Source organism: Vulpes lagopus, chromosome 22, assembly GCF_018345385.1.
Source record: "Vulpes lagopus strain Blue_001 chromosome 22, ASM1834538v1, whole genome shotgun sequence".
In the NCBI taxonomy this organism is placed as follows: domain Eukaryota; kingdom Metazoa; phylum Chordata; class Mammalia; order Carnivora; family Canidae; genus Vulpes; species Vulpes lagopus.
The window spans coordinates 10,176,659-10,195,273 of NC_054845.1; the positions used below are offsets into that span (position 1 = coordinate 10,176,659).

Below are 18,615 nucleotides of genomic sequence, written 5' to 3' on the forward strand. Positions count from 1 at the left end.
TCAGAAATTGTAGCTCAGGAGAGCCTATTATGAGAAAAATTGTGGGAAAATAATCTTTGCGCCATAAAAACTGTTTCTCTTAACTAGTTACAATGAATGGAAAGTCAGCATAATTTTTGGAATGAGAATCAAAAAGATTCACTGTAAAGTAGTTGAACTTACTACAAATATTTTATCTATGCTTTTTTTTTTTTTTTTAACTAGATTTTAAGTAATCTCTATACCCAACATGGGGCTCGAACTTATAAGAGTTGCATGCTCTACGGACTGAGCCAGCCAAGCACTCCCAAAATATTTTTAAACAACACATGGAGTGGGATCCCTGGGTGGCGCAGTGGTTTGGCGCCTGCCTTTGGCCCAGGGTGCGATCCTGGAGACCAGGGATCGAGTCCCACGTCGGGCTCCCGGTGCATGGAGCCTGCTTCTCCCTCTGCCTGTGTATCTGTGTCTCTCTCTGTGACTATCATAAATAAATAAAAATTAAAAAAAAAAAACATGGAGCATTGAGCTTATCTCCCAATTCAGTCTGGATGATGAAACTTAAAATCCAAACCTACATCAGTAATTGTTAGGCAACCTTCTCTTTCCAAGATAGCTGATCAATACATTCATTACTTTTTAACTACCACCGGATATGGAAAAAAAAAATACACAAAACCTGTTTGCAACATCAGTTAATATATAATTCCATTTTGTGTTTTTCCAAAGAAATTGTTACTTAATAGCTTAAGTAAACCCAGTAGTTCTTATGGGTTTATACATTTTTTAAAAATGAATTATTTTAGCTTTTTTTTGCCAAGAAAAAAAACACCCAGAGTGATCATGTACATAAATTATGTTAAACATACCATTCTAGCCAGTATTATACTTACTGGAAATAATTGCCATTACTTAAAAGGTGTATTTCCATAACATCCCCCCTCAATTTTATTCTTAAAAAGCCACAATATCATACAATACACCAACTTTAGGAATATCCCCTCTTTTTTATTCAATACTGACAAGCAGAATCCTTAATTTAAGGAGACATGAAAATGTGTCATAAGGAATAATATTTGGACTTAACTGGTACTTTTGCTGGAGGTATAAAATGTTGACATAAGAAAACCCCAAATGGAGTCTTGTAGGTACTGTATCCCTAGGTTGGAGATCAAAAAATCCTATAGTATTTATTTCCCCCAGGGCTAGAAAGCAATCCTTTATGTTAAAGGGACCTCATTCCTTAGCAGTTAAGTACTTTAAAAATTATATTTGGTTAATAAATTTTCTTTGGTAATTTTATAATCAACGAAGTTGTAAGGAATTTCCTCTGATATAACTAACACTGAGTTGTTGACACTCAAATACAGCAAACTTGTTTGATATCAATTCTGTAGTTGGGGATGGATTGTCCAATTCATTTCTCTTTGAAAATAAAAGAATTTCCTTATTGGACCTACTTCCAGATACACAATTATAAAAAGACTGCTATATACTGTAAGTTACACTTTATTTTTTGGTAAAATCTATGTAAGCCTAATAGCAGACATCTGAATGTGCCTTAATTTGTAAACATTTTCTCAAGATCCAAAGTAAAACATAGAACCTACATTTCTGTACTATGCTGCCAGTTATTATTTCACATCATTCCCAGCTTTCTAACTTCTATCCTGAACTGTTTGCTCTTGTGTATATTTCTCATTTGACAAACGGTTAAGACTACAAAAATACTGAAGTGATTGAAGTTTCCAAAGTCTGTAGTTGTGTGGTCAGGTGTAGAAGGAATGTGCCTATATGGGTAGGGCAAGGTTGGGTGATGAAGACTCCACTAATTCTAATGGCAGGATCACCATACAGATTTCTGGCACCACCAAAAATCTTATATAGTTTAAGTGCACATTGGTTGACTTTATGAATATTATTTCCTATGTATATTCAGTGCCAGTATGATATACCCATTAAGTACATAATGCAGGTAACACTAAAATTTATGCTTTATATTATCAACATGGCCACCCTGGAAATGCAAACTTGTACCAGTCTGGTGACTCATGATTTTATTAGCACTGTTAGCAATTTTACACTGCATTCCATCTTCTAATCTGGCAAATATTCTAATCCTAGTTTATCAATAATTTCTAGTTGGTTTTCAAATAACTTGTTTCTAGAAAGCACTTTAAAAAAATTAAAGTATTACAAATAAGTGTCTCAACCGACTTAGTGGTTTGAAACATGACAATCATCATTCAACTTGAAAGATAAAAAGTCCCATATTCAGACTTTAACAGAGCCATAGTATAGAAAAGTTGCTCTAAAATTCATACAGTTTTTCTGACCACTGGCATGACTTATTAAAACATTTTACCCTGAAAAACAAATAAATAACTGAAATACTGATTAAAACAAAAACTTACTTTGTAATCCAAGATCAGAAATGGAGAGCTTCTCCTTGCCAGTGTTTATATAAATAGTATACTACCCCCTAAAGACAGATACTAATTTTTTAAATTTACAAATGAACATGCAGAGAATTAAATGAAACAATTGACTGTCAACAACTAAAGTACTCAAAAATGGACCCATACAAACCTCACAAAGTGAGGTAGCAGAAACACCTCACTTCATTAAAATATTCACAAAAATAGTGCAAACAAACAAAAAATCTGAAAGTATTCTCAGTATTCCAGTGCCTAATAAATAGTTACAATTAAAGCTACTAAGTGGAATTTGAGAATATACATTGGAAATATTGAGCTTATATAGCTGAGACTACCGCATTTAAGACATTTTATATGGTATATACACTTTAAATGACGTAACGGTCACCATTCCATTATGGAATCAGAAGCTTCACGCTATAAACCTTTTTCAACCACATAAGGAAATATTGCTTGTATCTATCTATTCTAAAGCACAAGTCAGGTTCAATTTTTTTTGACATCAGAAATTAATGGGATTAATTTAATCTTTACTTCGCAATACTCCATTGTGCAACGCAATTAACTTGCCACATAGGTGACTGAAAGCTGGCTGATTCAAAAATTACTTTAAAATAGCTAGAAACACTGATCAAAGCTATTTCTTTGGGTTTATTTTTGCACTTAAATAAATCCGCAGAAATATAATCAACTACAAAATGGCAGCATACAACTGTTATGTGGCAGAAAATAGTAAGGCATAAATTAGAATAAGAAAAATGTATCTATCCTTACATCTGTGGTATAGATACCTACATTTCTAACACTTCCCCATCTATGTTTATTACTCTGCATTTTTTCTGGATTTAATACTTTTCTTAATGTGCTATACTCACCAACTACTAGACCAAAACTGTAAAGAAACTGCAGAAATGGAGAGTGTTACCACATTTTACCATAGTATGAGTACAGGGAGGCAGTGGGGTGTTAATACGCATTTGACAGGAGACAGGAGTTATATTCTGGCTCTGCTTCTTAGTTATGTGACGTTAATCGTGTCACAACCTTTTTGAGCCTCAGTTTCCTGAGGACAGATATTTAGGGAGGGGGGCCCTGGGTGACTAGCTAGATTATTTCTAGGGTCTCATCTAGCAACAAAGATTCTGACTCTATAATACACAGGCACAGAAGAGTAACTGGGAGAAAAAGAGTTGGTGGCAGGGGTCAGGATTTCAAATTATAACCACGTCCTCCTTCAGCTTCCCAAAATATTTTTATATTTAAAAATCTTACATCTAAGTTAGCTTTTTATACTTTAGATTTTAGGTTGATTTCTAAGTAACATAATTTAAAATTAATGTAGCAGAGAAGAGTTACCAAAAGCTTCAGATATTTCTTTGTATTTCTTAATCCAACCTGGCATAATGGCATCAATCAAATTGTTTTATTATAGAAAACAAGTATTTTCTCTGTAATGAGCTTTTCCATAAAAGTAAAGACTTTTCTTATGAAAGGCAGTAGGTATACAACAACAGGTTGCTAAAGAATAAAGTATGACTATTGCTGGTATATATTTGTAACAGCTGTTGTATATCTGAAAACTACGTTGAATTCAATAACAATAAATAATGCAAATGAATATAAAACATCTCTTAGAAAATTTGACTTATGGTTTATTAAACTAAATTTTAATTATATCTTGCACAGAAAATCTGTTCTAAGACCCTGAATGCACAGTTTGAGCTAAATGAAATGTTTCTTCAATTAAGGCCAAATCACGTAACTTAAAAGAACAAAATGTCACAGAGTCATGAAACATTAATGGGTGTGTTATACATACAAAATAGATACAGAAAAATGAAATCCTCTAAGTTGAAGTTTTCCAAAACCGACTTTTCAAGATTTTTAACATAATGAAAGGGAGATTTATGTTTATTACAGCTATTACTATAATTTGATATTTTTTTGTTTTTGTTTTTTTTTCTGTGTGTGCTTTAACTAAATCATACTAGGTTTAGATGCCAATAAACACACCACTTGTTGAATTCAAAACAACCCGCCAGCCTCCTAAATCAACCAGGCATTTCGGCCATAAAGTGAATGACCTCCAGCCATGGTCAAGATCTTAGCCATGAAAAGAACAATGCTCTTTTCTTTTCCTACCTGAAACTTTGCTTTCCTCAGTATATTATAGATCTCTACATCTCATTTATTTTGGCTGCTTTCAAACTCATTTATCTGACATCCCTTGGGTTAAATTAAAAGAAGGGATAGCTAACATAGGTCTTTGTGATATATACATATACACACCACACACAGACACACACACACACACCCAATACACTTCTATTTATTAACTTTTAACTTTATCCCAGACTTTGGCAATGTTGTAGTAGTAGTACTAGTTGTACTAGTTTAGGTTCTAGTTTTCCATTTTCACATGAGCTGAAAAGTTACAGACCACCAAATTCAAACAAGCATCTCACTATTCTTAAAAAGATTCTAAAGAAAATTCCCTCCAAATCAAAACAAACAAACCCTCTTACAATAAAATAAGAGGAGGAAGGGGTAGATTTTCAGATGTGGAAAAAAACAAGAGGCATTTTTCTGGTTACTTTATTTATCAAAATCTATTGTAATTTTGATAGAGATAATATTTTAAAATTTGTTAATTAGGAGAATACTTGCTTTCTATAAATTCAGTATATTTATCTTTCACAATAATAAAATAAAAATGTCTAAATGTACAAAGCACTAATAGCTCTGATGTATTTTGTGGAAGGATAATGTATAGCAATTCAAGTCACAATACAGTGATTTTTCAAAAACCAATATATTTTCTTCTTTCTCAATCAGGCATTAGAGCCTGAAACCCAAAAGAATTTATACTGAAATCTTACCCAAGTCAGAACTAAAAAAATTTTTTTTACTAATAATGCATTTTTGTAGCCTCTTAACACAAGATACCAAATGCTAATTACATACATTCAACATCTAGCTTACTGGCATGATTTCAAAGTCTTATAAAAATGAGAAACTTTTGCAGATATATGATTAGAAGTTACACAAACTGCATTACATTTAACACAAAGGCAGTGTGGTCCTTGTAGGAGAAATCAAGTCAGTACCCCCTGGTAGAAATGTTCTATAAAAATGTGTCACGTTGAAGCATCAGTGTTTTCAGCCAATTATCTGTCCCTGATGTATTTCCTTGGAGTATATGATCTATCAGGACTTCGGGTTTCTTAATCCAAAATATCTGACTGAATTTAGGTACATCTAGAAAGCAGCTGAAAGGGTTTCTCCAATAGTCTGACATCACAGAAAGCGGGTTGAGAAATCCCTCTCTTTACCTGAAGACGTACTTGTTCTACTTCAGTCATCATCAGCTCACAAAGGAAAAAAAAAAAAACCTATCAAAACTTCCCCTCAGACACACAGTCCCACAGAAGCTAAACAAAAACCACCCCCTCCCCCCACAAAACCCCAGCACCAAAGTGTCAATCATTCCTGGGAAATAGAACATGCCTCCTGGATTCTCTGATTTGTTAGTTGTTCAAACTTTAAGGACAGAAATGACCTATGTCCTTGTGGGGAGGAGGGAAGACAAGTTAATAATGACTGTAAAGCCACTGAGAAAGTGCATTATCAATTACACAAACAACTTTGAGCCCTGCCCTCCAAAAGAGGGAGCCATAACTTGACTTAAATGCCTCAGTTATTGAACATTTGTATCTTCGAGATAAAGGAGATGGGGGGGGGGAGGGAAGAACCACCCACATTTTAATGAAAAAGTGCAGCAGTCTACCACCTTTCCCCATGCGTCTCAAGAAAATTGCACAGACTCAGAGAAGTCCAAAGTCATAGCAGAATCTCTGAGGCACTCCTGGTTAAAAGAGAAAAAAATATGATCCAGTAATCTCCATAGTTCTATAGATTATGAGAACAAACCCGTTTTGTTTTTTTGAACAAAAGCCTAAGAATCATTTCATAGGGATCATATACACCATTTCCTCTAACATATTCTCAGTCTCACAGTGTTGAAATGGGACCGATCAGCCTACGATGGATTGCACATCACCCAAGGAGAAAGGAAGGCATGGAAAATGCATACATTTTATACTGCTTCACAAACACATTTACAAGGAATAAAGTGAAGAGAAGATATAGGAAGGAGAAAAAAGAAAACCTTATTGCTCTTTCCATACAAAATACAGTATGAAGATACCTAAACTAAATCAAATCTGATTACGATGACCAATATTTTCACAATGTGGGATGAAGTGTCTTCTTATACAATGAAATGTTCAGTTTAAAGGGTAAGCAGAAAGATGAGAGGATGTCAGAACTACACCTGGGATATTAGCTGCATATTGAAACTTGGGGATCGAGACTGCTTGGTTAAGGGAGCTCCTGGGCTGAGGAGCTCTTTACCTTCTCCAGCTTGACCTAGCCGGTCTTCCTGTAGACTGATAGTTGAGTATCGATTAACATTGTTAGCTGCTAAATTAGTAACTCCCTCAGTGCCAACCCCAATGCTGGTACTTGCTTGACTGCCATTTACATAGTCAAATGATTTGCTTGAGGAAGCACTGGCTGTCCGGATTAGACTTAAACTATTGGTTTTTGGCACCACCTGGCCAGCAGGCAGGCTCAGGTGTTTCTTCATCGGTGTCAGCTCGATTGAATCTACACTAAGATCAGTTGGTTGCTGTACATACTGCCTGCGAATGACTGAATCTCGAGGGCTCTCACTGGATTTGATGACAGAGGCTGTTTCTTTATCCTTAGCTGAACGCCCAGCTGCTATTTTCCTTAAGCTTCCCCTCTGAGAAGAGGAGGATGGTTTGGTCCCAATTGGCTGACTGCTGAGGGAAGCCCCTGATGAAAATCCTTCATCTGCATCATTTAGGTTTACCGACTCTTCTCCATTTACACCCTCAGCACCTAAAAAACAAATCAGACAAACTCAGCAATAGCTAAATTTTTTTTAAAAAGGAACTGTGAATAAAAACTCAACTGACCTTATCTCTTGGGTAATGTTTGCTATTGGTTGGCAATGGCCCTGTTGTCAACACTTCCCCTAAATAATTCAGGGGAAGAAAGCTTAATCTACACAGAATTCTAATACGTTATTCACTGTGTTCATTCAGCTTTAATTAGTCCAGCTTCTGTAACACTATCCACAAACGATCGTAGCATCTCAATATTTACACATATAAAACAACTTTAGGTGAAATACATTGTTACAAATCTTTATAATATACCCTTGTCTATTTGAGGTGACTATATCTGCTTAAAAAAAAAAATCAAAAATTTTTCCTCTTATCTTTCTTAGCCCACCATAAAACAGTGTACAAAAGAGACCCTTCTAAGTTCAGTCACCCAGAATAATGCCAAACTCATTTTCCCTACAAGTCAAACCCTTTTTAAGGGCAGTAAAAATTGACATTTATTCAACAGCTAAGTGCTTCTACACGGCTTTAAAACTTTTAACGTAGAATTACTAGATTTTCTAACTCAAAAAACTGTACATTGTTTCCAGTAACTTCATACTTGTATTTTGTCTTATGGGCATATCTATTCATTGGCTTTCATATTTTCTTGACCAATTAACGTGAAGAAAATATTTATCAGAGTAACTAGCAGGAATAGTTAAGAAGGATTTTTACTTTCTATATTATGTAGCTGCAACAATTTAGATTTTTAGTCTTGAGATGTATTATTGTCATAATCACAAAATACTATGGTGTCCCATTACATTTCATGCAGGAACTGCAGTTAACAAAATAATCCTTATCTTGGGATTTTGTTAAAAGGGGAGAAGCATATATATTCAATTTGGGTTTTCCAGAAAGCCCAATTCTCTTACTGAAAGTAGGATCAACACTCTCTTAGAAAGTAATATATTTGCTTCTTTCAAAACATAGCAATTTGTTACATCATTACATATGTTTGCCAGACTGCAAGAAAGTTTAATCTGAATCTACATACAGATATCAATATTACAGTTATGGTAAAACATTAGGAAAGAATTCTAAGCAAATATTACTTTGAGACACAGGTTATTTAAATAAAATATACATAAAATATTTAAACACAATCTTTATTTAACATAGTACCTGGAAAAATAAAAATATTTTCTTAGATATATTTTCTTATATGAGTTAGTTATTTCCTTCATTCAAAAGAAGAACGAAACAGGCTATCTTTAAAGCAAAAGGCATGGTGTTATTATATCCAGCAGTTTAATAATCTTCAACCATCATGCAAAGCCATATGAAAATGCAGCTGACACCACTTCTCTCAACCCCTTCTTCAAGAGTAGTATGTAATATAACTCAAAATGAAACTTTATATTATATTCACATGGTATCATCTTAGCAATTTTCTTAGGGTTACTATAAGAACTCCAAAATGCCCAAGAAAAGATATTTACTGGTTCACAATTAGTATCAGTAATATAAAACTAGAGTGAATAGAAATGTATCATCAGATATATATCTATATATACCGAGGAAAGGAGACTGAGAGACTTAGTGCTAGCGCCTAAATCTTGCCTCATGCAGGTCTGATGCCCAAGCAATATGACCATAAAAGAGATAATAACATAAAAGCCATCATGCAAGAGAAGCTACTGAAAATTTAATATACTAAGAAATACTGTTTGAACACAATAGAACACTCACTACACTTTAATCACAGGCATTGTCCTCAGTTTAGTAATAATTTTAAACCCAACTTTAAAAGTCACAAATAAAATGTTACTTGACAATCAGGATAAGGGTAGGTGATTGGCTTATATTCGCCCTTCAATTTCAACATATAACAAATATAATTTTAATTGTAAACTGACTTAAAACCATATACTAGAAAATTCTTTTAAAAGGCCAAATATTGATATTAATACGAAAGCTCCAACAGACTTCAGAATTACCAAAACTCTTCACAGGTTTTAGTAATTTCTTTCCTTCTATTTAAAAAACCTCAAGGAATAAAAAGGCAGTTACGTCTCACAACTTTTTTCCTTTCTGTAATTTTCTCCGTGGGCGATAACATTATTATTCATGATCTACAGGGATGATAACAAAAAAGGATCTTTAATAAACTTCTTTTTTTTTAGATTTATTTATTTGAGAGAGAGCAAGTGGGGCAGGAGAGGGAGATAAGCAGACTCCCCACTAAACAGGGAGTCCAATGTGGGGCTCAATCCCAGGACCCTGAGATCATGGCCTGAGCTGAAATCAAGAGTCAGTCACTCAACCAACTGTGCCACCTGGGCACCCCCTTACTGAACTTTTCTATTCATGTCTGCCTTTCCTTATAAATTTACCTCCTACTAACATTGATTTAATGATACAATTAATCTCGATTAAAAAGCAAAGTAATTTTTGAGAAATTTCAAACACTGAAGGAATTTATTTCTCTTTCCTTGTGGTGATACCTAATCTTTACAAATGGCAATTTTTACTAGTGATAGGAGATATTTTAAAATACAATATTTTAATATTTAATAGGATATTTTGGTTTTTTTAAAAGATTTTATTTTTAAGTGATCTCTACACCCATTGTGGGGCTTGAACTCACAACTCCAATATCAAGAGTTGCACACTCTACCGACTAAACCAGCCAGGCACCCCTTAATAGGATATTTTAAAATAACTACTATCTTGGTTCCTTTTTCAAAGTATGACTTTTGATAAGCTGGAAGAAATATTTCAACTTAATCCCACAGTCTCTAGGATTTTGAATGTTAATTATCATAACACAGTACTACATTTAGCACAAATAATCAAACATTCTAACAATGGTAGTAGCTACATCAAGCGGCTCATTTAGTGATTAGGAATGTTGAGAGACAGGCTGTTGTTCAATTTAGGCCAACTCTGGGTTCAACATCTATTCATACACTTATTTTTATGCCCTTGGACTACTCAGGATAACATAAAGAGATAGGAAATGAAAATGGAAAGCTGCATCTTTCAAAGGATCTCTGTAAAACAGCACCAACTCCTTTGGGTCCCTAGATCATGCACATGCAACACTGTTAAATGAAGTTAAGATCAATGTGGGCAAATGGGCAAGGGAACAGAAGGTAGATTTAGATTCTTACTGAGCATGCTCAAATTTCTAATGCACCAAAGAGCAAGAGACTTCCTTAATATGGAAGGTAACTACTTCATATATGTTTGGTCTTAAGTAAAAAATATATAATCTATTTTAAAACTATTTGCTATATTTTATTAATTAATGTAACGGTTCCATGGTAGCAATAACATTAAATAATGAAAAACCATTAGGCTACAGTTCCCTCTTTCACAAGGTCAACTCCTATGGGCATCACATGTAAAACAGCAAATAAATACTTTCCTATTGGAGAGAAGTGTTCTTTTACAGATGGTGGTGGCGGTGATAGTGGTGGTGGTGCTGATGATTTGGGGGTAAGAAAAATTCTCATTTTGAAATACCTACATTGTAGAAACAAGGATCTACTAGGATACCTGAACTCTAAATAATACATTTCAATTATCTGAGAGCTACATAGGACAATCATTATTTACAATAAATGATAATATGTGGTGTGGACCAGTAGAGCACATTTAGAGAGGAAAGAGGCCAGTAGTTCACTACTTAAACCAGGTAACTTGACCCACAGATTACAAAAAGCAATAAATACTGGTTTACTCTGCTAAAGAGTTAAGAAATTCTTGTTAACTGACCAACCTGGAATTAGAGATAAATCGGCCAGCTCCACTGTAGTCCAATTTCTCAAATGATATTGTTTTAAAACTCTCTTCACACATTTTTAAAGAGTAAATTATTATATAAAGGAAATCATTTTATAATGACTAAAAGGCTCATGTCCATTGGATGCATTTTTCCTTTCCTAAAGTTAGAGTAAACATGCTCAGTAATGAAAAAAATCCCAAGCATTTGCAGACCTTTTGGAGACAGGACTCTGCCTTGTTAGTAGCCATGCCAAGCTGTTCTTTAATTACACAGAATGCAGACTCCAGGCCAGCACAAATGGTAACTAAAGATTGTACCTGACCTGGTGCTAGGCATATGGGGAGGTGTGCTTTGCAAGGAGGAGCTAATACACCCTGGGGTAGTGGAAACACACACTAGAATGGAATGATGTTCTGCTTGGGGATAGAGAGCCAGGATCCTTCTCCAGCAACTGCCTCACTGACTTCTGCCTCCTCATCTCTGTCCTACCCTCTGTTGTGGCTGCTGCTGAGTTGGGCTCCGGTGAGCCGTGCTCAGGGGTCCTGCGCACCAGCACCTCCCCCTCTTGAACACGTTTGATCCCTAGGTCAGTGGAGCCGTGTTGGATCGGGGAGCCAGGAATACTCGAGTCAGCCTCGTTTGAGAAGTCAAAGCCATCTGGGATTCAACATATAAAATTTTAGTGCTTTTGTGCTGCTCTATTCTTTTCTGAGCATTTTGACCCAGGCAGATAAGAGAATGTATATATGGATATGATAAAAACACAAACACTATTTATATAGTTACATGTGTGTGCACAGCATGCACACACATAAGGCGGCAGATGAACAATGTGAGGTTTGCAAATGAATAGCACAGGAAAATAGGGATCATTAAAGTGGCAATTAATATATCTTAGGCAAGACAGCTTGACTATTCAAGTACCATATGCCTACGAAATACTGCTGGATTCAGCACCTCCAAGAAAAGGAAAAGCAAAGACAAAAATTGAAAATACAATAGTTAACTCTTTTATGGATAGCTTATATTTCATCATTGGTTTGGTCAGTTATAGAATTTTCTCCCACAGTGCTCATTCATGCACCTTTTTTCCCATTAAGGCTTAAAGAAACTTCTTTCCTATTGTTATTACTAGTACCAAAAAAAGGACAAAAATTAACTTTATCTTATTTTCTGTTTTAACATTCATAGAACAGTCTAAATAACATCTTTCTACTTCATAAAAAATATTCTAGTACTCTATATAAAATTGTTTCATTTTTAAATATAGTACTAGAAATGTATTTAAATGCCTGAATTTATTTTGATTTAGATAAGTATCATGTGCTAACCTAGACTATAAAAACAGGGATAAATTTGCTAGAATCCATGAATGCACTATAGGAATTTTGCATTCACCTTCTCTCCTCCACCTATGACGACGGATTGAAGCTGTTGTAATCGCGGTCCGAGAAATCCTCGGCACTGTTGGAGTGACTTCCACTTTAAGTACTTTCTGGCCTTCTTGTGAAGAATCAGGAGCATCAAATGGTAATGAGTTTTTCATGGCGTTGGCAACCTAAAATGATAATATAAAGTCTGTACGTATTTACATTGAATATATAATTTACACTTATTTTACATTTCATGTTTCATAATTTTTTGAAAAAATATATCCTGGTACTATAAAATATAAAAGTACAATGTATCAGAAAAGTTAGTACCTCCATTGTTCTGGAGGTATTTTTGTTTTGTTTTTACTATGGGGGTACACAGGGAGAGGGAGAAAGAATCTTAAGTGGGTTCCATGCTTAGCTGTGAGCCCAACACAGGGCTCAATCTCACAACCCTGAGATCATGACCTGAGCCAAAATCAAGAGTTGGATGCTTAACCAACCAACTGAGCCACCCAGGGGCCCCTGTTCATATTTCTTTAGGTAGACTTTTAAAACGAGAATTTACTTTTAAAATGAGTCACACACCCCACAGATTCCTTAAAGTTGTTCAAAGAGGAAAGCCATTCAAAGACAGAAACCCTGATAAAGAAAATTTAGAAGTTTGATTCCTCAGATGAAAAATAACATGCAAAATTTAATCTCTGATTAAAAAAAATAATTAGCCTTCTCTCCACTCCTTTGTTCCCCCCCCTTTTTAAAAAGATTTTATTTATTCATGAGAGACACAGAGCAAGAGAGAGGTGGAGACACAGGCTGGGGGAGAAGCAAGATGCACGCAGAGAACCCTATGTGGGACTTGATCCCGGGACTCCAGGATCACACCTTGGGCTGAAGTCAGGCACTAGACCGCTGAGACACCCAAGGATTCCCCAACTCCTTTGTTTCCACAATGAGAAATTTTCCCTAAACATATCTGGCATTTTGTCCCACCACTTTCTGCTCCCTCCACAAAGAGAGGAAATTACTTGGCTGGAGAGTAATTATCATTAACTGATGCACATTTCTTAATTGAGTAGTGCTAATCTAGCAAAGATCTTGAACTGGAGAACTGTCTTTCTCCCTTCCTTTCCACTTGGAAAAGATAAATAGAATGCAGCAACCTGGACAAGTGTGCCAGCTCTGCCAACTCAAACTTCTCCAGGAGGCTGCTCCAACATCTACAGGGATGGGGAGGTAAGTTTTTCAATTTAGATTTTATCAGGAATAGAGATGATGCTTGTTTCTCTACCTGCCAACTATTTACTCTGTTTACCACCTGCCTCTAGATTTTTTTTTTTTTTTAAGATTTATTTATTTGAGAGAGAGAAAGCAAGGGAGCACACAGAGGCACAAGGAGACGGAGAAGCAGACTCTCTACTGAGCAGGGTGCCTGACATGAGGCTTGATCCCACAACCCTGAGATTATGACCTGAGCCGAAGGCACACAACTGACGGAGCCAACCAGGTGCTCCCTGGCTCTAGATTTTAACAGAGAAAAGATGGCCCTTGGGGTCTTGGTTGGATCCCTCAAGGACCCTCCACAACAAAGGATTGCTCTAGGCTAGAAATTACTAATCTCTTTATTTTACCCTGGAAATGCCATCTCTACTTAATTTGTAAGACTGTTACAAGGAGAAAAGTATGAATTTAGAATCTCACAAATATATCATAATAATAATACTGTACAATTATTTTATCTTGTTATCCATTTGCTTTAATGTAACCCTGAGAGTAAAATTAGGTTTGCTGACATGAGAAAAAAAAAATGGAAATTCAAATAGCAAAGAATTAACTTTGATAAATTTACAGTTTAAATGCATTTAAAGTAAATGCTACTTTGATAAATTTACAGTTAGCTTAAAATATAAAGAATACAAAGAAAATGGCTTTAAAACTTGTATTATTGGGATGCCTGGGTGGTGCAGTCATTTGAGTGTCAAACTCTTGGTTTTGGCTCAGGTCTCAATCTTGGGGTTGTGAGACTGAGCCCTCCACTGCACTCTGTAATCAGCACAGAGTCTGCCTGAGAATCACTCTCCCTTTCCCTCTGCCCCTCCCACTTGTACTCTCTCTATAGAATAAATTAATAAATCTTTAAAAAAAAATGTAAACTAATGTAATTACAATTAAAATCTACACTATGATATGTATCTGTCAAATAATCTTGATAAAAAAATTGTACTCTTAAAGTGTTACAAGTAAAAAAGCATAAATAATATTCTTAAAATACCATTATACTATAAAAAGCTTAGAAAACACAAAAAACTGCAAAGAAAAACCATTCATATTTGAAACACTTGAGTAACCATTAGCATTTGTATGTTGCCTCTGTCTTGTCCAGATAAAAAATAATTGTACATTGCTTGGCCACTTAACAAACTAGTATTTTTTAGTATAAATTTTTGAATATGAGACACCTGAGTGGCTCAGTGGTTGAGCATCTGACTTGGCTCAGGGCATGATTCCAGGGTCCTGGGATCAAGTTCCACATCAGGCTCCCTGTGAAGAGCTTGTTTCTCCCTATGCCTATGTCTCTGCCTCTTTCTGGGTCTCTCATGAATAATAAATAAAATCTTTAAAAAAATGTTTTTGAATCTATAATTTCATCAAGCAAACAAAGTTAATTATTCTATGCTGTGAAACACCTGTATTCTGATTCCTCTGTAATTAGAAATGACACTAATGTCGTGCCTTTAATACATTAAAAACTTTCAAAGTAGTTTTCTGGGATGTGCTGTTAGACATGGGATGGTGGGTTAAAGAAAACGTATACATGTTACTGAACTGCTTCTGCAAAAGAATGTATAGGGTTGTATTATACTGCTACTGGTAATGGAAAGATTTTTAGAAATATATTTAATTTTTAGAAATATGTTGAGTTTGTGCAAGAGTATTAAATCTTTTTATTTATATAGAACAAAATCCTAACTGGCTTTCTTGTCATGTCTGTTGAGAATCTTTTTCTCAGTCTGTGCAGTACACATTAATTTTGTTTTTTAAAAAAACTGGTGGTTTAGAATTTTTTTTTTTTTTTTGTGGTTTAGAATTTAGATGTTCATGTGGTCAAAGAAAAGAACTCAATCCTATTTTAGTGATTTGTTCCAACACTTAAGCTTAGAAAATCCTTCCATCTCTAGAAATTTGAGTAAGTGCTCCTAACTTTTTCCTTCCTTTTCTTAAAGGATTTCAAAACATTTAATTCTTTAATTTATCTGAACTTTATTCTGATATGTGGTAGTAGAGGATCTAAATCAATTTTGTTTTCTGTCCAACAGTTAACCTATTGTTATGGAATAAACCTTTCTCCTGCGATGATTTAGATTGCCTCATATATTATATATTCAATATATTCACTCAATAGTGCCCCTTTCAGCACAGGTATATTTAATAAAAAATAAATATAAAAACTTACCAATAGTGGTTGAGAAAAGAGTTCTAGCTGAGCTCTATAAATGATATCATCAAGGACTTCTTGGCCAAGGTCCCACTGCCCATTATACCTGTGGACAAGCAGACTGTTAACTAACTTTAGCAAATATTTCTAATCTCTAACAACATTTTTATTGTCCCAAGTCCTGCTACTTTGGCTCCAGAACAAGATTTTCACATTAATTTGTGCATCATTTTATTTCTAAACTATCCCACTTTTGCTTACAAGAACAAATTGAAGAGGGGCCTCTGGGTAGCTCAGTCGGTTAAGCATCTGATTCTTGATCTCAAATCAGGTCTTGATCTCAGGTTCATGAGTTCAAGCCCCATGCTGGGCTCCACACCAGGTGTGGAGCATACTTAAAAACTATGTAGAGAAACAGTTTTCCAAAAAGAAAACCTGACTGCTTTCCAGATTTCAATTTATTGATTAGTTATATCTTGGCTATTTATAAAGTACTAAAAGGATTATGAACAATTTATACACCAGCAGATTGTGGACAAAGTAGAAGAATAAATTTCTAGAAACATACAACCTACCAGGACTAAATCATGAAGAAATAGAAAATCTGAATAGACCAATTACTGATAAGAAAAAAGAAATTTAAGATTTTGTTTATTTATTCATGAGAGACACACAGAGAGAGGCAGAGACATAAGCAGCAGGAGAAGCAGGCACCCTGCTGGAGCCTGATGCAGAACTGAATTCCAGGATCCTGGGATCACGACCTGAGCCAAAGGCAGATGCTCAATCACAGAGCCACCCAGGTGCCCCACTGGTAAGGAAATTGAAGCACTAGTCAAAAAAACTGCCAACAAACAGAAGTCCAGAAGACCAGAAGGTTTCACAGGTGAATTCTACCAAAACACTTATAAAAGACTTAATACCAGTCTCAAACTCTTCCAAACAGCAGAAGAGGAGAGAATACTCCCATATTCATTTTACAAGGCCAGCATTATCCTGATACCAAAACCAGACAAGAACACTGTAAGAAAATTACAGGCCAATATCCTTGATGAATATAGATGCAAAAATCCTCAACAAAATATTAGCAAACCAAATTCAACAATACATTAAAAGGATTATACACCATGATCAAGTGGGATGCAAGCATGGTTCAAAATCTGCAATTCAATCAATATGATATATCATATTAACAAAATGATGGATAAAAATCATATAATCATTTCAATAGAGACAACAAAAAAGCATTTGACAAAATTCAACATCTATTCATGATAAAAACTCAACAAAGTGGATTAGAGGAGACACACCTTTACATAATAAAGGCCACATGTGATAAGCCTACAATTAACATCATACTCAAAGGTGAAAAGCTGAAAGCTTTCTCTCTAAGATCAGGAGTAAGACAAGGATGCCTACTCTCACTTTAACAAAGTTCAACATAGTACTAGAAATTCTAGCCACAGAAATTAGGCAAAATAAAAAAAAAAAAAGAAAAAAAGAAGTGGTATCCAAAATCAGAACAGAAAGACTAAAACTGTCTCTATTCGCAGATAACATGATATTTATAGAAAACCCTAACAATGTCACTGTTAGAACACAACTGTTAGAACTGATAAATATAGTTAAGTTACAGGATACAAAAATCAATATGCAAAAATCTGTCTGCATTTCTATATGCTAATAATGAACTATCAAGAAATTAGAAAAAATTCCATTCACAATTGCATTAAAAGGTATTATTTTAATACCTAGGAATAAATTTAACCAAGAGGATAAAAGATATATACTGTACATCTGAAGTTTTCATAAAGACACTGATGAAAGAAACAGAAAAACACATAAATAAATGGAAAGATATTCTGTACTCATGGCCTGGAAGAATTAATATTGTTAAAATGTCCATACTACCCAAAGCAATCTATAGATTCAATGTAATCCCCATCAAAATTGCAGTGGTATTTTGCACAGGAACAGAAATAATCAAAACACAAAAGAAATAATCCTAAAATTCGTATAGAACCACATAATACCCTGAATAGCAAAAACAATCTTGAGAAAAAAGAACACAGCCAAAGGCATCACACTAATTTCAAACTATACTGCAAAGCTATAGTAATCAAAACAGTATAGCACTGACATATAAAACACGTATAAATCAGACTGAAGAGAAGAAAACCAAGAAATAAACCCACACATACATGGTTAATGAATTTACAACAGGGAAAGGAGTGTCTCTTCAATAAATGGTGTTGGGAAAACTGGACAACTAAATGCAAAAGAATGAAACTGGACCCCCATCTTACATCATGCACAAAAATCAACCTAAAATGGATTAAAAACCTTCATGTGAGACATGAAACCATAAAACTTCTAGAAGAAAATACAGGCAGTAATTTCTTTGACATCAACCTTACAATGTTTTTTTAGATATTTCTCCTTGGGCAAGGGAAACAAAAGCAAAAATAAACCAATGGGACTGTACCAAAATAAAAAGCTTTTTCACAGCAAAGGAAACCACCAAAGAAAGGGAAAGGCAATCTACTAAATGGGAGAAGGTATTTTCAATGATATACCCAATAATGGGTTAATATCCAAACTACATAAACAACCTCTACAAATTAATGTTAAAAAAAACAATCTGTTAAATATTGGGCAGAGGACCTGAACAGACATTTTC

At 34.8% G+C, this 18,615-nt stretch overlaps 1 protein-coding gene across 10 annotated transcripts in view; it reads right to left on the minus strand.

Annotated features, from left to right (window-relative positions):
- Positions 1-385: 385 nt before the first annotated feature.
- Positions 386-18,615, minus strand: part of FAM126B (family with sequence similarity 126 member B) — a 77,625-nt gene continuing 59,395 nt past the window's right edge. For 9 of the 10 annotated variants that reach the window (XM_041737144.1, XM_041737138.1, XM_041737136.1 and 6 more), the window contains 4 exons: positions 15,954-16,041; positions 12,525-12,684; positions 11,616-11,783; positions 386-7,343 (listed from right to left, as the gene is read on the minus strand). In XM_041737144.1, the coding sequence (XP_041593078.1) occupies positions 6,745-7,343; positions 11,616-11,783; positions 12,525-12,684; positions 15,954-16,041 (1,015 nt within the window). In that variant the 3' untranslated portion in view covers positions 386-6,744. The remainder of the gene's footprint in view (positions 7,344-11,615; positions 11,784-12,524; positions 12,685-15,953; positions 16,042-18,615) is intronic. The other variant, XM_041737145.1, reaches the window with a different exon arrangement.